The sequence below is a fragment of the Aethalodelphis obliquidens genome, unplaced genomic scaffold, assembly GCF_003676395.1.
Source record: "Aethalodelphis obliquidens isolate GAN/ISIS:26980383/991018 unplaced genomic scaffold, ASM367639v1 scaffold20, whole genome shotgun sequence".
NCBI lineage: Eukaryota > Metazoa > Chordata > Mammalia > Artiodactyla > Delphinidae > Aethalodelphis > Aethalodelphis obliquidens.
The window spans coordinates 6,411,443-6,434,706 of NW_020837964.1; the positions used below are offsets into that span (position 1 = coordinate 6,411,443).

The 23,264-nt window shown below is 43.5% G+C and overlaps 1 protein-coding gene across 1 annotated transcript in view; it reads right to left on the bottom strand.

Moving 5' to 3' along the window:
- Nucleotides 1-9,453: 9,453 nt before the first annotated feature.
- Nucleotides 9,454-23,264, bottom strand: part of HSD17B2 (hydroxysteroid 17-beta dehydrogenase 2) — a 61,838-nt gene continuing 48,027 nt past the window's right edge. The window contains exons 4-5 of the mRNA XM_027119163.1: nt 14,638-14,775; nt 9,454-9,898 (exon numbers count right to left, since the gene is read on the bottom strand). Of these exons, the coding sequence (XP_026974964.1) occupies nt 9,537-9,898; nt 14,638-14,775 (500 nt within the window). The 3' untranslated portion in view covers nt 9,454-9,536. The remainder of the gene's footprint in view (nt 9,899-14,637; nt 14,776-23,264) is intronic.

Sequence of the window (23,264 nt, forward strand, 5' to 3'; positions counted from 1 at the left end):
TTGACAATTTAAACACTGTGTCATAAGAAAGAACACTCCAAGGAAGGACACTGACACAGTACTTAAGTCTTCCCTCTAGCTGCAAATAGACCAGAAGCACGTGGGCCTTGGTGTAGCTCACAAAGGAAACTTGTTCTATGGTAGCATCTCATGGTCTTTCTAGGGGAGAGACTCACTGACAGCTTCCAATGGACTTCAATAAAGCTTGGCACATAGTAGGTGCCAGGGGATGCCTTGGAATGAATGAAGGATGATTGCTTCTCCTCAGGGGCCTAATCTTCCCATTTCTCTTGATTACAACAAGTCCGTTGACTGGATGGATGGACCATACGCTCTGTAAGGTCATTAGCAGCACCCAGTGTAACTAAGAGCAAATCTCCCATCCCCTTCCAAGCTCCTCACCCATTAACACACTAGAAACAATCAAAGCATCCCATCAGCCTGACATAAATGGCTCTGAAGCCATGTACCTTATCTATGAAATCCTGACTTTAGGAAGAGCAAGTGAACATTCATCTAGGATGAAAAAAAAGTTTCCTTTGACCTCCCACTTCCTTTGGCCTCTCACCTTCTTTCACTGAGAGATGATGCTTGTTTAGGTGTTTCCTCGTGGCTAAGCCAGAGCTTTGACTGAGTCATTGGAATAGCCTCAGCCAGCTGTGGGAGAAGCTATCTGGAACTTCTAAACCAAGCCAAGGTGGATGGCAAATCAATTTCATCCCTTGCACTAGTTCCCATCAACTGGTAGTGGCTGCATGGAGCACAGTTCTGGAGAAGCATCTGAGGCCTTATCTAAGGCTTGGTGGAAAACAATTTCTGGTTGCTCATCAATCCCTACCTTGGTTATTATTATGAAAATGTCACCCGAAACTTGGAAATAAGGCACAACGACATCTGTGATCTTTCTAGTATCAGGCCAGAGCATTGTCTAAAAGCCCTCTAAGAACCACCTGACCCTCCAAGGAAATGTGAACTTACATATTGACCAGGGACCCAGTTCTGCAATGGTAGATAGTAACTTGGAAAAAACTTGGAGGGTGCAAATTACAATATTTTTATGCAGTAGAGATGCAGATGATTTCTGATCAGCCGAGAATATAGACCCAAACAGTATGAACATATTGTTTGTAGAACCTTAACCAGTCTTGCAGTTTTGTATTGCATTTAGCAATCTAATTCTAGCATCCTTCTATTATTTTAAGAGCGCTATATTTTATATATCAGTTCTCATATCCTCTTTGAAGCCAGCTCTGCCATCCCACTGGTTCTCTCATTATGAGTTAAATAAAACTTTGGGGCATGCTCACTCTGCATTTGTTTGAGATTTTATATATATATAAACAACTCCCATTTTGTTCAGAGTCAGAACTCAGTTTCCATTGCTTACAACCACAAGTATTTTAATTATCTCCTCCTCATCGCCACAGTGTTTTCAAAGGCCCACTCCCAAAACACAGCCCCACATTTTCATGGGTCCTCAGGGTGAATGGCTCCAGAAGGATGTACCCTCTACAAAGAGGGACAGAGTGTACCATCCCAAAAGCCCACTCCTCCTCTCGCTCTGTCTAGGACTCTGCCTCACCTGCAGGGACGCAGTAGCATGGGGACCCAGGCAGGCCCTGGATGCCCATCTCACCTTTTTTGGTTTCTACTGAGAAACAACTTCATAATCCCAAGTCATTAGGTGGCCTCCCCTGGACGGAAGGCTTCAGGCTATAATGTAAGGGGTGAGACTAAGATTTGACCTGGGCATGTTGGGAGAGGAAAGGGAGACTGGTGTTTGAGGGAACACTTTTCCAGGGAAGCTTATAAGAAGAACTGGGGAGACTCTATTAGTCTTTCCCATTTTAAGGTCAAAGGAGAACTCTCCTCCTCCTGCACAGTGGTTCGTTTTGTTTTGTGTTTTGAATTCTGGTTAATATTGCTCCAAACACGTCACACTCTTGGTAGCAAAGCAGCATGGTGGTATAATATGCGTATTTTGGAATTATTTTTAGAGAGTGTTAAGAGCTGAATGCATCCCCTCCAAATTCATATGTTGAAAACCTACCCCACAATGTGACGGTATTAGGAGTGGAACTTTTGGGAGGTAATTAGTTCATGAGGGTAGAGCCCTCATGATGGGATTAGTGCCCTTAGAAGACGAGAAAGGAAAGAGCTTGCTTTTCTCTCTCTCTGCCACATGAAGATGCAAGAAGATGGCCATCTGCAAACCAGGAAGTGGGTCTTCTCCAGACACCATATCTGCTGGCACATTGATCGTGGACTTGCCACACTCCAGAACTGTGAGAAATAAATGTTTGTTGTTGAAGTGTGTCCTTGGTGTGTCCTTTCTAGGTTGAGGCTGGATGGTGGGACGGCTGATGATTGGCTAATGCTTCTTCCTCCCACAAGAGTACAAGGTAGTCTTTCAGGGACAAACAATGAAGTTCACACCTCCTATTCTTCCTGATAAGAATCTTTACTGCCTTTATTTATTTATTTATTAAGCTAACGATCATTTCTGTCCTCCTATGTGCCAGGAACTCTGTTGGGCAATTTACTTGAATTAATGAATTCGATCCTTACAGCAACCCCATGACGCTCGTACTGTTATCATCTCCCTTTTTAGATAAGAAATCAGGCTTAGAAGGTTAATTTGCCCAAAGGCACACAGCTAGTATGTAGTAGGACTGAGTTCTTTAAAAATTGTGGTAAAATATACATACCATACGAATTTATCATTTTAACCACTTTTAAGTATGTAACGCAGTGGCATAAAAAGTACATTCACAGTGCTATGCAACTATAACGACTATCCGTCTCTGGAACTTTTTCATCATCCCAAGAGTTGAGCTTTTTAAGTTGAATTTGTGCAACTTATTCAACTCTTATTCAAGAGTTGAGCTTTGTAAGTTAAATTTGTGCAATTTGTGCAATCTCATATATATATATATATATGTATATATATATATATGAGATTCACTTAATCAAGGCAAGTCTGGAAGACTAGGTTTGAAAAATAGAATTGATGGGACCAAGTGCCTCCAAAGGGTCAAGAAACAGGAAACGCAACAACTATCATTTGTGGGAGACTTCCGTCATCACTCTTCATATCCCTCGGTCGACATTCCATATCCTAGGAAGGTCATACATTTGTTCACGATGCCCAAGTCCTAAAGGTTAAGATTCTGGGAGAGGCAGGCTTTAGATCTCTGGCTTCCGTAGTGGGAGGAAAAGCATTGCTTTCCACCAAGATCTCACACCTGGGGAATGACTTCCAAATAGGAAGGTAAGTGGATGCTGAACCACAGAACATCCCCCTTACCCCCACTCCAGCCAAAAAATTCCAGCCATTGCAATAGCAATGACATGTATTAATATCAGTAGCCCTTCTAGGATCTTTTCCAGTCCCAGTTTGCTTGAATACCATGAATATTCAAGACGAAAGTGTAACTTTTGTGATCATCCATGAAAATGTCTTGCGCAAACATTTGTCTTACCTAAAAATCATACCCAGTCTAAAAAGTAACATGTTTCCAGTTAAGACGTTCTCTATATGGAATGAGTTCATCTTGGATAGTTAGGAGAGAGAGCACAGGACAAAGTCAAAGAAAGAGGTTACATGATATCCAGCAGTGAATCATTACCTATTATCAAAATAGGAGGAAGAACAGAAAGTAGAGCTAAACAAAATTATCTCTCTGGTAAAATCCCCAGGGCAATTACCTGGTGGCCAGAACACTCTCACGTGGATGGAATAACCTGAGAAGAACAAATAATTTAGAACAAAAGTCTTGAGTTTCTTTGTTGATCTTCCTGCTTCCCATGGTAAGCTGGGATTCTCACTTTCGTCATCTTCATGTTTTGCAATATGGTAAATAAGTTTCGTGATGATCCAGGACAGGGTGTCTTACCACACTAGACTCACTGTACCTACCACTGTTCTTTTAGCCAAGTGCGATTTCAATAGTCTAGAATTGCCAGTGATCAGCTGAAATCTTTGATTTCCACCATGGGGCTCAGCAAGGATTTTGTGTCACCTTTTTCCAGAGGGACCATGCTCACAGACTTTGGGGATAAAACCCCAAAGGAAATTTTAACAGAAAAGTTGCTTTTCTATGGAAGAGGGCCACTAAACAGTAATATCACCCACCCTAACCTCCTTTATTTTTTTCTTTAGTCTCATCTTTCTTCCTCTACTAGGATATTGTGGCATTGCCTATTTTCTCCATCAAGCATTATTTTAGTTTTCATTCTTCACTGAATCCTTCCCTAAAGTGTATATTTGTCAGAAATTAATTCTGTTGCAAAAGATAGAAACCCAACTCAAAATAGTTTAAAGGAAATGTATCCGCTCACACAATTTGGAAATCAGTTCAAACAGTAGATCAGCAGGAATAGCTAGATCAAGGGACTCAAACTATTTCATCAAACTTTGGTTTTTCCTCATCATTCTGGCCCACTTTCCTCTATCCTGGCTTCATTCTCTACCAGGCTCTCCTCTTTGTGGGCTCTAGAGGCTTCAGTTTAACATGGACATTATAATGGAAAAGGATACCCTTTTTCTCCCAGAGCCCATTAGCAATCCTCCCACCATCGGGAGCCATGACTGGTTCTTCTTGGGTCATGTGCCCCCCCGCCCCGAACCAGTCACTGGAGCCAAGGGTATGAGTTGATTGGCCAGCCTGGGTCACATGCCCACCCCTATGATGGGGATGTAGAGTCCATTGAGTGACAGTCTCACTAAAATCCTCCCCCAAAGGAATGCTGGGCAGGCAAGAGTAAGCAACTTCAGACTACAAACATATCTTCAACCTTTACATTAGTTCCCAAACTCTCTCCCTTCCTTTTGCTTCTTATTTCTTGCTGTGGAATTCTGAGCTGGGTATTAAGCTGAGACTCTGAAACACCCACCTGGTCCTGCCATGGACACCACTACACATGAGATCCCAGAGGGAAATATTGGCTTATAAGATAAATCAGTAGAGAAACATTATTTGGAGCCACTCCAGAGCAGGTGTTCAGGGGTCCTAGGTCCCTGAGTGGACGACTATGTGTGAGTTGGACTGGGAAATTTTACTGGGCAGGAGATACCAGCACCTCGTCAGAGCTGTTTGCATGGAATTACTCTTCCTCAGAATTACACCATCCAGAATGGCATTCCAAAACATGGTCTTTATCACCAGTGTAATGAAACTGATGAAATTTAATGTTCCATTCAATAGTATAGTAAAGTTTGTTTGTAGGCCTTTATCAGCTCCCTATGTAATAAAAGAAATCACATTTTCCCTGGATGCTTTTTTCTAATTCCTTCCTCTTATGCTGGGTTGTGAGGATGACCCACTTGCCTCTGCCAGCATTGGGAAAATACAGAAAGGGAAGAGATAAAGGGGAGTGGGTGAGGGTTTGCGTGCAATTTGCATATGATGCTGTGTGGCCAGGTATTAAATGTACCTTATATCCTGCCCTTGAGCAGAAAGCAGGACTGGGGAAGATAAAATACTTTTTGCCAGGAGTCCTGTTGTTGAATTACCTGTTCATCATGCCGTCCGCCAAGAATACGATGAATTGTGGATATATTGGGGGCTTCCCTCTGCCATTAGCTCTTACTGGTTTCTTACAGTAAACCAGGGACATCATTTACTGTGCAGACGTGGTCAGGGCCTGGATTTCATATGTAATACTTGTCTCTTGTTTTCTGAGAACCTATAGGTATTGTGCTAAAACTGAAATATATTTTAATGCTTATTAATACTTTCAGGTAACTTAGTCTCTTCTGGTTTAAAACAGGGTCTTCCAGATGAATGTGCAGTGGAATGCAAGATCCCCTCCCCTGCCATCTCTGCTTCTTTTCCTTGCCCTAATCCTAAGAATCTGGGTTCGTAGGAGCTGGTGTGTTTTCCTGGCACCAGGAAAGCAGCATTGTCTCATCTTCATTGGTCTCTGGTTGCATTTCTCATCCTCGCTTTAGCCCCTAGCTCAAGTGGCCTCTGCTACAGTATTCCCTGAACCACCCCACAGGTGCACTGGGTCTTCATTCTGGAGCTCTTTGCTGCTCTCTCCAGTAGTACTCTCTTCACTACTCTCTCTCTCTATCAAGGTAACCCGAAGGTAGTGTGGAAGCACTCCTATGGGAAACCAGCTAGTAGCTTCTCTGATCCAGGATTCTCAGACCCCCCTGGGTCAGTATTCAGCACCTTCTCCCCATGCCTCACAGTGATTTCAACCCCCGGGAGGCTGCGGAACAGAAAGTAGACCCTGTTTGATGTCTCCAGCTCTCTCCCACTGTCCTCAAAGAGATTCCCTCTCCTTCTGTGACCTGACCGCAAATCCCGCAGCTTGCTTACTCTATGGCTTAGAGCAGTGGTTCTCAAACTCAGGTGTGCATCTCCTGGAGGGCTCATTACAACACAAGTTGCTGGGCCCACCCCCAGAATTTCTGATTTAGTAGGTATGGTCGGTAGAATAATGGTCTGATGTATGGCTAATGATAATGGCACAAGAATTCCTGGAGCCTGTGAATATGTGACCCTCACATGGCAAAAGGGACCTTGCAGACATGATTAAGTTAAGGATCTTGAGATGGGAGATGATCCTGGATTACCTGGATGATCCTGTCCAATGTCATCACAAGTTCCTTAAAATAGTGAGTCAGGAGGGTAAGAGTCAAAGGAGATGAGATGAAGGAGGCAGAGGTCAGAGTGATGCAGCCACAAGCAAAGAAATACAGAAGACCTTTGGAAGCTGGAAAAGGCAGGAAATGAATTCTCCCCTTGAGCCTCCAGAAGGAACACAGCTCTGCTGACTTTACCCTTGTATGACCCGTTTCAGAATTCTGACCTCCAGAACTGTAAAATAATAAATGTCTGTTGTCTTCAGCTGCTAAGTTTTTTTGTGATTTGTTACAGCAGCCATAGGAACCTAAAGTACGATTGGGTTGGCTCCTGAGAACCTGCATTTCTAATAGGTTCTCTGGAAATTAATAAAGAGAAACCTCATTTTAAATGGAGTCAGGAGGCCAGAAGGGGATGCTCTCATGCCCGACCACTAGAGGAATTGCAGACCCATCAGAAAGAGAGGTACTTTGCATCTCCAATAGGAAGAAGGTTATTACTTTATTACCCAGCAGGAGGAAGAACTCCTTGCTGGGCAACATTCCAGCCAATGAGAGACTGTCACAGCTCAGCCAATGAAAAGCCACTACACTTTGAACTCCCAGTTTCCTCCAATGGACTCTGTTTATAACAGCTCCTCCCAACTCCCCCTTCTCCTCTATAAAAGACCTCTCTGTTCTCTAGACTTGCCTGTGGTTTGCCATAGATTGCCTGTCCCAAGTTGCAATTCTTTGCTGTTTCGAATAAACTCATTTTGCTGGTAAAATAATAACTGGCTGTTTTATTATTTTAGGTCAACTGTTCTCAGGTGATGCTGACGCTGCAGGTCCAAGGACCACACTCTGAGAACCACTGGCTTAGAGTGAAGCACACAATCCTCAGTGCTCCAAACCTTGGACAGCAGGTTGTATAAAAACTTTGTTCTCTCAACATCCAAATCATGCAGATGGAAGCCTTGGGCTTCATAACTCTTATCTACAAAAAGTGCCTATTTTGGAAATCAACACTTAACACTTGATTTTTTTTTTCTTTTTTTTTTTTCTGTTCTACCCTAAAACAATGGTGTAGAACCAATGGACAGTCAGCATGACCAGCCATTAAAAATGTATCATAGGGCTTCCCTGGTGGCACAGTGGTTGAGAGTCCGCCTGCCGATGCAGGGGACGCGTGTTCCTGCCCCGGTCCGGGAAGATCCCACATGCCGCGGAGCGGCTGGGCCCGTGAGCCATGGCCGCTGAGCCTGCGCGTCCGGAGCCTGTGCTCCACAGTGGGAGAGGCCGCAGCGGTGAGAGGCCCGTGTACCGCAGGAGAAAAAAAAAAAAAAGTATCAGTATTTTATAACTATTTATCACACTATATCTTTTTTTATTATTTTCTTTGGGGTGAAATCACAGAGCATTGTCAGTTTATCTACTGTCAGTTTATCTACCCAAACCTCCATGGGGTTGGAAAATAGAAAACCTGCACATTCTAGAAAGGATATGGGACAAAGGGAGGTTTGCAATGAGCAAGATATCTGGACCTCTGCTTCCCTCATGTCAAGCTGGGTTTTTTTCTGGTTACTTTCATGGCCCCTCTGTTCACCAGCTCCTCCCCTTTTGCCTCTACCAGGTGAACTTGGCTACACCTCCCTTAGTATCTGACGTTGCTCCTTTCAGCTGGCCTTGTCCAAGTGACAATGCTGCCTTTTCCATCCTGGATGCTCAGATGGAGGCCACAGGGATGGTTACTATGGACACCAAACCCGGAGAGTCACATGCCCCATGTCTGCCAAAAGACCTCAGGGGCACTGCTTGAGATGGGAGACCTCATCCTATTATCCCCAGGGTTCCTGGTAGAGGAAGGGAGAAGAGGGGCATGGAGCGCTGGTTACATACAATGAATCCAATACCTTGGAAGCAGTAGTTACAAGAGGGTATCAATGCACAGTGAGAAAGACTCGATTTGACTGTGGTCCTTACCATTTCCTCCTCCTTTTCTCCCTTTCCTCTCTCTTTTCCCTCTTCATCTCTCTTTCTCTTCTGCCTCTCCTGGCAAGCAGTGGAGTCCAACCTGGATTTCAATTCTAGCTCTGCCTTTTGTTAGCTGTGTGACAATGAACTAGGAACTTAACTTCTCTGATCCTTAATTCCCTTACCTATGAAGTAGGGGTGAAGATTCCTACCTCCATTCTCAAATGAGAACTCGATGAGAGAATATCTGAAATGTATTCAGTGTAAACACCCAATTAATGCTCTCCATGGTGATCATTTCCACCCTGCAGTAAGTCCTACTGAAACCTCACAACCCAGACTGAGACTCAAACCCACCGTCTTTTAACTGAAATCGCACACCTGGTCTCACGACTTAATGAAGCTCAGGTTCTTTATGTCTCATCACAGAAGGAATTCAGTGAGAGACAAAGTGATAGGTAAGAAGTAGATCTACTGAGAGAGATACACACCCCATAGACAGAATTTGGTCCATCTCAAAAGGCTTGAGAGCACCCCAAAATATGGGGTGGTTAGTTTTTATGGGCTGGGTGATTGCATAGGCTAACGAGTGGGAGGATTATTCCAACTATTTCAGGGAAGGGGTGGGGATTTCCAGGAATTGGGCCACCGCCCACTTTTTGGCTTTTTATGGTCTGCCTCAGAACTATTATGGCGCCAATGGGTGTGTCATTTAGCTAATGTATTACAGTGAGCGTATAATGAGGCTGAAGGTCTACTGGAAGTTGAATCTTCTGCCATCTTGGGCCTAGTCGGTTCTAACCAGTTTTATGTCATATGCTCAATGTCTATGTCATTCTTTTCAAGTTTGTGCCCTGCCCCCTTCCCTGCTGTCTCACTATTCAACCAACAGAGTTCACAGGGGCTGCAAGGTAGGAAACCACAACTTTAATGGGAAGCTCGAGATTCCCTTTCGTTCCAAGAGTCTTAACATTTCCCACTGATTTGCCTACATGGCCTCATTCTTCCAGTTAGGCATGCTTAACGCTCTGGGCATGCTCTTTCTATGGCTGTGCATTTTTTTGCTAAAATAATCAAATATGCCAGTAGGGCTAAAGGAAACAAAGCAGAGCCACAGATAAGACATTTTCCCCGGTGCATAAAATGCAAAGGGGCTCTTAGCAGAGATGGCATGCTGGACGTCCAAGAGGACTGGGGAGACGTCCATTACAGAGTAGGTTTGCATGAACATGAGAAAATTGCGTTCCCTAAGGATATAGTCCTGGCCGTAGTCCTCTTGCACGTCAGGGGTGAGGTGGTCCAGGATGTTTTTCTCCAGCTTGTCCCACATGTCACTCGTGCCTGCGATGTCTGAGATGCAAGAAAAAAAGAGAGGCTCTGATGCTGGGAAGGCTAAAACAGGCATGTCCTACCCCTAATTGGGAAGAAGGCCCTTGTGAATTGGCTTCTGTTGGGAAGGATATTCCCAAATGCCTTTTAAAGTATGTGCTTTATAATGGCAATTCTATTCTTTTAAACATACATACAGAACAGTGCACAGATGAATAGGTTTCCACAAACCGAATAGCTCATGTAACCAGCAACCAGACCAAGAAAAGGACAAACCAGCCTCGGCCACCTTTCCAGGAGCCCCTGTCAGATGAACAGAGTAGAGTAGCTTTGCCTGACTGTAGACATATGCATACGTGGATGCATGTATTGTGTAGTCACTAGCTTTCCATTCTGTAAATATGCCATAAATTATTTATCTATTATACTATGATGGGTGTTTGGGTTGTTTTCAAGTTGAGGCTTTCACGAATAGTGCTGCCACAAACATTCTAGTACATATCTTTTCATGACTATTATATACAATATAAAATATAATGTATATAATATATATTATCTATACAATATGTATATACCTACATATATATGTACACATATAATTTTTTAAAATATAGCAGTAACGCCTGCTTCTGTGTATAAAATTAAATATATAATGTTGGGAGTTCCCTGGTGGCCTAGTGGTTGGGATTCCGGGTTTCCACTGCCGTGGCCTGGGTTCAATCCCTGGTCAGGGAAGTTCCCACAAGCCATGTGGGCAAAAAAAAAAAAAAAAAGGTTGAAAAAATATGTAATGTTGAGCATCATGCTATCTATTTTTTTTAAAGTCTTTCTTGAATTTGTTACAGTGTTGCTTGTATTTTATGTTTTTGGTTTTTTGGCCCCAAGGCATGTGGGATCCTAACTCCCTGACCAGGGATCGAACCCATACCCCACCCCTCCCATCCCCCCCAACCCCGCCCCAGCACTGGAAGGCGAAGTCTTAACCACTGGACCACCAGGGAAGTCCCTCATGTTATCTATTTAATAAATATAATTTTAATTTAATTTTAAATAATACATTAAATTTTAACATAAGTTATATGTGATTAAATATATAACCATATATTTAATATAGAAGAAAATTCTTGCTTATTATATAAAATCTAATAGTATCTATATAGTTACTTTAAAATATAGTAGCAATGGCTGCTCATTATATAAATAATGAATAATAAGTAGATGCATATGTTTTTAAAATTAATCTCCTCTGAGGAAACTTACAGTATTGTGTGTCATTCTACACTCCCTTCTTGCTCGTACAAACATATAGATATGTTTGGCTTTGGCTTAATTTTATTTTACCAGGAACAAACAAAACACAAAAAGGATCATACTATACGTATTTTCCAGGAATTTGCTTTTTTGTTTGTTTGTGGGTTTTGATTTTTGTTTGTTTGCTAAGTAATGAATCACAGACCTGCCTCCTGGTCAATGGCTATAGTTTGAAACCAGAGCAGCAGAATTTTCCATTGAGCAGCTTTTAGTCACCATTTCTCTATCAAAGGACTTGCCAGTTGTTCCTAGGTTTCACCATTTCAGGGAACGCTGCCGTCACCAGCTTTGCACAATGTATCCTTTTGTTTTTCGGCATTCACTTCTTTAGGCTACAGTCCCCAAAGGGTGGCTGTCTGGTCAAAAAACACATTCATTCTGAATTTTAACAGCTAGTGCCAGATTACTTTCCAGAAAGGTTGCAGCAACCCACACTCCCTCCCACAAAGTGTGTGATTGCTCAGGGATCGCTGTGGGGATGAATCTTTGCTAGCTTGGGTGACTCCTGGATACCAGGACTGCAGGGGAGCCTGACTATGAAATGTAAGCCAGTGAAATCCAATTATACTCATGGAAATGCAAACGGAGTTTCAATTGCTCATTTCTCTTCATGAAGGCACGACCATACTCAAAGAAATGATTACCCTGACAGTTACTACTCCAGAGGCTTCTGCATCTTAAAAAACATGTTCGCATGTACTATTGTTCCTCCAGCTACTTCTCCCCCAGTCTCTACTCTCACAGGGGATTCCTTTTCCTCTCCACTTCCTCCCTCTTTAAACACCTCATGGACTTTCTAATCATTCTTGTGCCTACCCTGTCCAAAATCCCCAAAACTCTCTTTATTGATGACAAAGCCACCACCCTTTTGTCAACCTTCATCTGCCACTTTTTTTGTTGTTGTTGTTGTAGGCAGGCCTCTCACTGTTGTGGCCTCTCCCATTGCGGAGCACAGGCTCCAGACATGCAGGCTCAGCGGCCATGGCTCTCGGGCCCAGCCACTCCGTGGCATGTGGGATCCTCCCGGACCGGGGCACGAACCCGTGCCGCCTGCATTGGCAGGCGGACTCTCAACCGCTGCGCCACCAGGGAAGCCCCATCTGCCACTTTTGACACACACTTGCCCATCCCCTGCCACTTTGGGGCTACACACAATAAAACTGGTAACATGACGTGGATCCAAATCCCATCTCTGCCTCTTATCAGCACTGTGGCTTGAGAAATTCCTTAACTTCTCTGAGCCTTGGTTTTCTACCCATATGATGGGAATATTATGATGCCTACCTCATAGGTGAGGATTAAGTGAGATTGTACACATAAAGTCTTAAAATCTGCGAAGCATGCAACATGCTTGAGCTAGTTTTTATTGCAGGGTACCCAAAAAATCTGATATGTTTCCCTGAATGTCCTCAGGAGCTCTTTGTGTCCCTAAAGATTCCTTTCCTCATCCCCCACTTCAAATGTCATTCTCCAAACTTAAGTCCTCAGCCCTCCACTGTCTGGTCTGTTGCCTTTAGAGAGACCATCAAATATCAGCTTTAAACTGAGGACATCCTGATATAAAAGAAAGAACCAGGCTCTGCACCTAGGGATCTGGTTTCAAATTCCCCACCATCATGGTGTCACAGATGTCCATGCTGAGCTATATATTACCCATCCTACTTCAGTGTCCTCACCTGGTGAATGATGTCAATTAAACCTACTCCTCAGGGCTGTGATGCAGATTAAGACATATATGGAAAGGATGGGAGTAAAATTGGAATGATAATTAAGGAAACAATTTGGAATTATCCAATAAAGTTGAAGATAATTAAAATCTATGATCCAGTCATCCCATTCCTGGGTATATGTCATAGGAAAAATCACACACACATACGCCACGGTAGGTGTGCCAGAAAGTCCACAGCTGAATTGTTCACAGTTGTCCAAAAGTGATCCAAATATCCCATCGATAGTAGAAAAATTGTGGCATATTCACAGAATACTAGCAATGAAAATGAATGAACTACAGCTACACACAATATAAATGAATTGTGAAAACATAATGTTTGGTGAAAGAAGCCAGACGCAAAAAAAAAACATACACATTGATTCCATTTAAAGTTCAAAAACCAGTGAAGCCAAACTATTGTTTGGGGATGCCTGTATGCATGGAACATTGTCAAGAACAACAAATAAACGAATGTTACAAAAAGTATGACAGGTTACCTGCTGCAGGGAGGAGAGGGCTAAAACTGGAGAGGACCATGTGAGGGCTTCTGAGAGCTGGCAATGTTTTATTTTTTGATCTTGATGTTAAGTACATGAATTTTTATAATATTGATAATTTATTAAACTATGTATATGATATATTTCTCAATTAAAAAAATAAGATCAACAATATCAGGAAAGAATGTACGGAAAATGGCTAGTGCCTGATAAGAACAGCTGCCCAAAATGCTAGCTATGACAACTTCAGTGAGTCCTTGAAACTGTAACTTAACTGCAGGGTTGCTCTCTGGTCCAAAGGGAATCTTGCATCTGTGTGTTGGAAGTTTTCATTGGCTGTGTCACCAAACTCTCAATCCTCCTGCCAGGTTCAAATTCAAATTCATCATTCTCCCCTTCCACTAGCTGTCAGGCAGCTTTTTGTGCTCTGTCTCTCAGGCTGCCATATTCGGCATCATCTTGGACCCACCCTCCTTCTCCATCAACTCCCCTCAACTCTCCCACCTGCCCAGGGAGTCCCCAAGTTGGAAACCCCTCTCAAGACTTCACCTTCCCTCCACCTTGCTGCTGCCCTGGTCCCGCCTCTCAACCTGAGTGGCCCAGGTCTCGTTCCCTCAGTTTCCTTCCCAGATGAGCCCATTCACCGAGTCTTCGTGCTCCTCCTGGGCAATTCTGGGAGATCCTGGCTGCTAAATGCTTCAAGACAAAGTTCTGCTTTTCTTTTAGATTTTTATCTGGTGCATTTGGGTTAATATTCAGACCTCTAGGGTTTGTTCTTTAGCGTGTTAGGCATCCCTCCCAGTGTGTGGCCTTTTATTAGATATGCTCTTTTACACCTTCATTTAGATCACCGATTACATGGTTGATGACCCAGAACTAAGGACTGAGCCATGGGGGTCATCTACATCCGCTCAGAGTCCAGAAATTCAGGGAGCGGAGAGGAGAGGATGGCCATCTCCTCCCGAGGTAGAAGGATGTGGGTCATGTCCTTCAGAGGGGAGGAGGTTGTGTTTGGAAAAATACATAACATCAAAACTTAATTCCTTGGTGAAAGGCGGCAGGGGAGCAACCGTACACTGCAAAACCTGGCACCTGCCCCTCTATACTTAGAAGAAGCCCACCCATCCCAACCCCTCTTTGGTCCACCACTGAGGGGTTTGTCTTGAACTCTGTCAAAACAAAGGACCTTCAGCATCCCTTCCAGAATGAATATTGCAGGGCTCTTGGCGTCAGACACCTACTTGTTCGGAAGCCTCCAGGCTGGATGACAGAGACTTTAACTCCCCATTTGGATAGCTCTTGTCTCATGACTGCTGAAAACATGGTCAGAGCTGCCTTGGATGAGCTATAGGCTGCCAACTTCTCCATTGGAACCCCTCCTATGGGAACAATGGGAGAAAAAAAAATCAGGTCTGATGTTTTCATTTGTTCATCCACTAAGTATTTAGATGGCACCTACGTCATTCCAGGAACTGGTATCAGTGGTGACTAAGGCAGAGGAAGGAAGACAAACGCCCTCTGTATGCAGGTGAACGCATATTCTTGGTCACATCATTGTCTGGCTTCCTTTGCTTTTGCTTTCCATGCCGGCTTCATCACAGCTGGTCCAATGGCAAACCAAGCATAAGGCTCAATCTCTCCCAGCTTCTAAGCTAAATGTGGCTTAGGCGGGATAAAGAGCATCTGCCCCAGCCTCTGACCTTCCAGTTTGGCCAACCTACATTCTGAGATTCTGGGTGGACATATCTTTGAGGAAGTGGGGGCAGAGTGGGCACCGTTCTCTCCATTACAGAACTTGTAGTTGAACAAATTGGGTTTAATACTTGTTGCAACGAGGAGTAACACACGCCATAGGGAACCGTGGGGCATCTCTGTAAGAGGGTATGAGCAGTCAGAATGACCGTCATCAAAAAGTCTATAAGTGATAAACGCTGGAGAGAGTGTGGCAAAAAGGGAACCCTATTACACTGTTGATGGGAATGTAAATTGGTGCAGCTGCTATAGAAAACAGTATGGAGATTACTTTAAAAACTAAAAATAGAGCTACCATATGATCCAGGTATCCCACTCCTGCATATGTATCCAGAAAAGATGAAAACTCTACTTTGAAAAGATACATCATACACCCCAACGTTCATAGTAGCACTATTTACAATAGCCAAGACATGGAAACAACCCAAGTGCCCATCAACAGAGTTGGCTTAAGAAGCTGTGGTATATACATATACCATATATATGAAATGGAATAGTACTCAGCCATAAAAAGTAATGAAATATTGCCATTTGCAGCAGTATGGATGGACCTGAGACTATTAGTGAAGTAAGTCAGACAAAGACAAAATTATGATATCACTTTTATGTGGGATCTAAAAAATACTACAAATGAATCGATATACAAAACAGAAACAGACTCACAGACATAGAAAACTAACATGGTTATCAAAGGGGAAAGCGGGGGGAGAATAAATTAGAAGTATGGGATTAACAGTTACAAGCTACTATACATAAACTAGATAAGCAACAAGGGTTTATTATAGCACAGAGAACTATATTCAATATCTTGTAATAACCTATAATGAAAAATAATCTGAAATATATATATGAATTACTTTGCTGTATACCTGAAACTAACACAATATTGTAAATCAACTAAACTTTAAAAAAAAAAAACTCAGTAGACAAATTAGATGGTAGTTCAAACACAGTTGAGAATTTGTTACCTAAAATCTAGATCTGAGGAAATCACTAGGGATACAGAGAAAGTGGAAAATAGGGAAGAGAGGTATGGTAGGCAGAATAATGGTCCCTCAAAGATGTCCAGAGATGTCTCTGGAACCTATGAATATGTTAGATTATATGGAAAAGGGGGAACTGAGGTTGCTAATCAACCTTGAGATCATGAGCTTAGCCTGGATTATCCAGGTGGGCCCAATGTAATCACAAGGGTCCTTATAAGTGAAAGAGAGGAGAGAAGGGCATTGGAATGAGAGAGATGGCCTGATGTTGCTGCTTTAAAGACAGAGAAATGGGACCATGAACCAAGAATGCAGGCAGCCTCTAGAACCTAGAAAAGACAAGGAAATGGATTTGCTCGTAGAGCCTCCAGAAGGAATTCAGCCCTGCCAAAACATTGGTTTTAGCCCAATGAGACTCATTTCAGACTTCTGGCCTGTAGAACTGTAAAATAATAAATTGGGGGTTAAAAAAAAAGAGGGTGTGAGAAAGGACTTATTCTAGGAGGGCTGGCTAGGGCTGGGGGCAGACGCTCTTTATTCCACTTGAATCACATTTCTTTTAGAAGTTGAGAGAGATTGAGCCTTAAACTGCATCTCTCATTGGACCAGCTGTGAGGGATGAGCTATGGAAGGCAGAAGCAAAGGAAGCCAGAAAAGTGGTGTGACCTTACTTGGAATAAGGTTCTCTGCAGATGTAATTAAGGTACAAATCTCAAGATGAGACCATCCTGGATTAGGATGGGTCCTAAATCCAATGATGGCTGTCCTTGTAAGAGACAGAGAAAGAGAAGACACAGAGAAACAAGGGAGCAGACCATGTCAAGATGGAGACAGATTTGAGTGATGCTGCCACAGACCTAGGAATGCCTGGGACTACAGAAGCTGGGACAGGCAAGGAGGCATTCTCCCTTACAGCCTTCAGAGGGAGGTGGCCCTGCCAGCACTTTGATTTCAGAACTTCGGGCCACCAGAACTGTGACAGTATAGATTCCTGTTGTTTTAAGCCACTAATTTGTTATGGCGGCCCTAGGAAATGAATACGGGTGTGTTCCTGGTGTTCTTTCAACTGGAAGACATGAGATTATGAAGGGGTTCAGAGCACCCAGGAGACCTCATGGAGAACCCAGGATGACTGAGCCCATGACATTAAGGGTCCTAGGTTTGGCAAAGATTTCCCTGGTCAAAGAAGCATCCATTGGCTGAATTGATGAATAAACTGTGATACAGCCGTACAATGGAATACAACTCAGTCACTAGAAGGAATGAACTTGATACAACAGCATGGATGAGTCTCAAAATAATTACGGTGAAAGAAAGAGCCGGACAAAAAACAGTATGTATTGTATGATTCAATTTATTTATAATTCTAGAAAATGCAAACAAATCTATGGTGATAGAATAGATCAGTGGTTATCTGCTGGGGGGCCAGGGTATGGGTTAGAATGGGGGACAAGGAAGTCTGGGGAATGAAGGTCATGTTCACTATCTTGATTGTGGTGATGGATTCCTAGGTACATATCTATGGACCTTGAGGGCATTATGCTAAGTAAAGTAAGTCAGACAGAGAAAGACAAATACCATGGGATCTCCCTTATGTGTGGAATCTTTAAAAAAAAAAACTACAAAAAATGCTAATTCATGGATACAGAGAACAGATTGGTGATTACCAGAGGTGAGGGGTGGGGTGCTGGGGAAATGCATGAAGGAGGTCAAAACGTACAAATGTCCAGTTATAACATAAATACATTCTGGGGATGTAATGTGCAACATACTGACTATAGTTAACAGTACTGTGTTGTATATTTGAAAGCTGTTAACAGTAATTTTTTTATATAAATTTATTTATTTATTTATATTTTTTATTTTTGACTGTGTTGGGTCTTGCTGCGCGTGGGCTTTCTCTAGTTGCGGCGAGCGGGGGCTACTCTTTATTTTGGTGTGCGGGCTTCTCATTGTGGTGGCTTCTGTTGCTGAGGAGCACGGGCTCTGGGTGCACGGGCTTCAGTAGCTGTGGCTCGCGGGCTCTAGCGCCAGGCTCAGTAGTTGTGGTGCATGGGCTCCATGGCATGTGGGATCTTCCCGGACCAGGGCTTGAACCCCGTGTCTCCTGCATTGGCAGGCGGATTCTTAACCACTGTGCCACCAGGGAAGTCCAAGATAGTAAATCTTAAAAGCTCTTATCCCAAGAAAAAAATTGTAACTGTGAGGTGATGGATGTTAACCTTATTGTGGTAATCATTTCACAACGTATACATATAGCAAATCATGCGGTACACCTGAAACTAATACAATGTTATATGCCAATTATAGCCCAATAAAACTGGGGGAAGGGAATATAGGCATTGAAGTAGAGATACCTAGAATAGCTAATGTCAATTATCATCATTATTCTTACATGATTATTAAAGCTTTGGTCTGGGACTTCCCTGGCAGTCCAATGCAGTGGGCGCGGGTTTCATCCCTGGTGGGGGAACTAAGATCTCACATGCCACGTGCGGAGTGGCCAAAATGAAAAAAAAAAAAAAAAAAAAAAAGCTTTGGTCTGGCTCACATAACTTCCTTTTGAGAAAAATTCATCCTTACCTCCCTGTCTTTGTAGGAAGCCTGTCAGTCTACGGTTCTGTCCTCATTCAGAGAGGCAGCCTGACCGATCATAATACCCCATCCCCTGGACCCGGAGATTGGTTTGGGGCTGGGCACGTGACCTCAGCTGAGCCAGAGTCCTGATCGAGATCGTGGAAAGGAGATGCTTTTATGGTTTATTCCTGGCTACTTAAGTGTGATAATGGTGCAACACCGGCACTCCCAGGGGCCATTTCTGCCCCCACACAGGAGAAGGGAAGCAAAGGGAAGCAGAGGAGCGAGAAGGGAGTTCAGAAAGCTGGAGGTAGGTGTTGAGGACGGAAACGGGGAGTGGAGGTGGGGGAGAGTTACGATGACTTGAAACTTGGTTCCAAACAGTCGGTGAGCTAATCAACTCCTTCTCCCTTCTTTAAGTCAGTCTGAGGTTTGGCCCTGTCACTTAAAAGGAAGAGTCCTGAGGCTTAACTGCTGAAATTTCAGTACAGTATCTGCCATCAAACATTCAGCTCTGGTTCCCATCTTGTCACGTATGACCAGCTGATGCTTGTTTAAGTGATTTTTAGTTTCACCAAATCTTAGTTCAAAATCCAATTCCTTCCTTTGACTGGGGAGGATGGCCAAAGAAGTTAAAGCAACTTGTTCAAAGTTTCAACCCAGTCTGTGCGGTTAGACTATGCTCATTTCTCTACGGTTTTTAGAGGTGAGGTGCGCTTGGCCAGTTGGAAGGAAGGTTAGCAGAGGGCAGCAGGTAAAGAGCCAGCTTCTGGAGCCAACACTGCCTGTGTTCAAATCCCAGCTCTGCCATTGATTAGGAAAGGCAGTTAAAGTTAGGAAAACCAGTTTATGTTTATGTGCCTGTCTTTTAATCTGTAAATTAAGAATAATGATAATACATGTATCATGGGGTTGTTGTGAAAGTTAAGTGAATTAATATATTAGAACAGTGTTTGGCACAAAATAAGCTCCCTATTAGGCCTTCCTATTATTTGCCAAGGCACTGGGATTTTTAAAAGTTCCCCCAGGTGATTCCAATGGGCAGATAGGGTTGTTAAACACTTCTAGAGAACATCTATGATTTTTTTCCATTTATTTCTGTCCTCTGGACATGTAAATATTAATACAGCTTGGGCTCTGGAAAAACTGAGATCTCTGTTTTGGTTGTGGAAGTTGTGATCTCAGAAGTTGGATAGTAACCTGGCAGTGCTGTTTGATCCTTGATCCAAGTCTCACAGATGTGGGGCATAAGGTGTGTTGTGTTTCAAGAGACTGAAATTAAAAGAGACTTTCTAGTGCTATGCTGGAAGAAAGTTCTTCTGCTTATATGTTTGGTTTTGCTTGTTTGTTTTTGAGCTACATATGCCTTGGTCAAAATATATTTCCTTTAAATTATGTTGAGCGAAAGCCGGTTTCAAAAGGTTGCATACTGTATGATTCCATTTATATAATATTCTTGAAAGAAAATTACAGAGATGGAGAACAGATTCGTGGTTGCCAGGAGTTGGGGATGGGGTGAGTGTGTGGATGTGGCCATAAAAGGGGTATCTCAGGATCGTTATGGTGCTGGAACCATTCTGTATTTGATTGTGTTCATAGTTACAGGAACCTATACGTAGGATAAAACTGCACAGACCTATAAACACACACACACATAAATGGGTGCAGATATAACTGGTGAAATCTGAATAAGTTCTGTGCATGGTACCAATGGCTTTGACATCGTACTGTAGTTATGTAAAATGTTATCATTAGGGGAGTCTGGATGAAGGGTGAACAAGACTTCCCTGTACATTTCCTTTCAGCTTCCTATGAGTCTAATTATTTCCAAATAAAAAGTTTTAAAATGCATACTCCCTTTAAGACACGCTTAGGTGGCTTCCCTGGTGGTGCAGTGGTTAAGAATCCGCCTGCCAACGCAGGGGACATGGGTTCAAGCCCTGGTCCAGGAAGATCCCACATGCCGCGGAGCAACTAAGCCCGTGAGCCACAACTACTGAGCCCATGCACCTAGAGCCCGTACTCCGCAACAAGAGAAGCCACCGCAATGAGAAGCCTACGCACTGCAACGAAGAGTCACCCCCACTTGCCGCAACTAGAGAAAGCCCGCGTGCAGCACCAATGCAGCCAAAAATTTTTTTTAAAAGAAACATTAAAAGACATGCTTAGGTCAGGAGAACTGCCTACCTCCCATGTAGGTCTTCGGCCATACCAAGATCATAAAGTCTCCTAACATTTTGGTAAATAAAACTAAAAATTAAGTTTATTGAAGTTTGGCATGGGAGGCCCCAGAATCAAGGCCTGGCTAATTTGAAATGTTAAAACATGAGAGAAGCGCCCTAGGCAAGCTAGAGCTTTTGAAACGTTTTCTGCCAAGGCTGCAACCAAATTTAAAGTGACAATATACTTCTTCCTCACTCCGTTCCACGCTCACCCCCATCACTGATGGACGTGGCTAATGCAAAGGCAAAACTTTGCCCTTAGAGCAGTACTCGCTTAGGAGGTACAAAAACTGAATGCTGGGGTTCCCCCCAATCGTTTCTAAGTAGCCAGTGCTGGTAAATGGCTCAGAATATGGGGTGACCTTGTTATTCAGTGACTTAATGGAACACCTAGTCAACAATGGGACGTGTTTTAACCAACTACGTACAGACCTGTGGACTCTTTCCATCCTTCATAACTGCAAATCATCTAGCCCTACTTGGTGTAGCTACCATGAAGGCAGCACCCCCTCTCTTCTAGAACATACCAGTCCCCCCCCCCCAGCTTTTCTGCCTCGGGGAACTACTCAGTGAATCTGTTCCCTGGCAGGAATAAACTCAGCATTCTTGTTTCTGATCACTCTGGTGGTCCTTGTCTTTCTGGTGGTCCTTGTTTTGACCTTATGGCATACTGTTGGCCGTGGCTAACACGGAGGGAAACTTGAAATTACAATCCTGGAGCTTACAGAATTGTGAGGCCCTTTCCCCACAGCCCCCTCAGGGGGCTCGGTCCTGGTCTTTGCCTGACTCCTTTGGTGTGACATAAGCAACAAGTTAGTAACATTTTCCAAGGTTCTAGCATTCACATGTTCTTGATGTCCTCTGAGGTAACACAGGGCCTCAAAACACTCCTCCTAGCCATAATGATCAGCACCTACCAGGAGATCCTCTTGTTCCTGACCTAAAGCTAACATATGACCATATAGGAATTACGGAAAAGAAAGGGCTTTCCAAGCGAGTGCTCTATTAACAGGACAGAAATATTGCAGCTTTTCAGCCTGAGGCTGTATAGGTAAGGTGTGATTTTTTGATTTATAATAAATATGTATTTGGTCATGGTTGCTGTTTCTGGCACAGGGCTTCTAAAACCCTGGGAATTTCCTAAGTGATGAGAGTGGCAAAGGTTAAGGAGGACTTTTGTTATGTTAATGGAACAGAACCTCTCCTAAGGATGGGCGGAGGGCTGGTTGCAAGTGGATCCAATTAGAGGGGTGGAACTTTCAGTCTCTCCCCCGGGAGGGGAGAAAGATTGAGATCAATCACCAATGACTAATGATTTAGTCAATCACATGCTATAAGGAAGCCTCCATAAAAACCCCAAAGGAGGGGGTTGGGAGAGCTTCCAGGTTGGTGAGCAGGGAGATTTGGGGAGAGTAGTGAGTTCAGAGAGTGTGGAAGCATCACACCTTTTCCCTGTGCCTTGCCCTGTGTATCTCTTCATCTGGCTGTTGATTTGTATCCTTTATATCCTTTGTAATAAACCAGTGAGTAATCCAGTGAGTAAGCAGGTTTCCTGAGTTCTGTGAGCTGCTCTAGCAAATTAAGCGAACCCAAGGAGGGGGTAGTTGGTACCTCTGATCTATAGCAAATCGGTCAGAAGCACAGGTGATAACCTGAGCTTGCCACTGGCATCCAAAGTGGGGTTGGGGGGCAGTCTTGTAGGAGTGAGCCCTAACCTGTGGGATCTGATGCTATCTCCAGGTAGAGAGGTAGAGAGCTTCAGAATTGAGTTGAATTGTAGGACACCCTGCTGGTATCTGAGCATTGCTTGTTGGTGTTGGGGTAACTCCTGTCTCCAATATGGAACCAGGTGCAGGACACTTTTATAGGGGTACCAGGGTCCCATGCCCACAGCAGCTTTCTCATTTTCTAATACCTTCGCAAGCCAGAACACCCATGACCTTGTCTCAGGAGAAAGTAATGAGAGCTCCCAGCTGGCTTCTGCCTCCTCCAAGGTCAACTGGACTCAACTCAAGTAACAAAGTCCCGGGAATTCCCTGGCAGTCCAGTGGTTAGGGTTCAATCCCTGGTCGGGGAACTAAGATCCCACAAGCCATGCAGCGCGGCCAAAAAAAAAAAAAAAAGGAAAAAAAAGTAACCACCACCTGGTGGTCAGGTGGTTAAGATTCCGCGCTTCCACTTCAGGGGGCGTGGGTTTGATCCCTGGTTGGGGAAGTTCCACATGCCGCGTGGTGCAGCCAAAAAAAAAAACCAAAAACTTTAGGCATGGTTAGCAGAAATTGGAGACTAATAGCATCTGGTTGTTTCCTTGTAATTTGACAATCTCTGGGGATT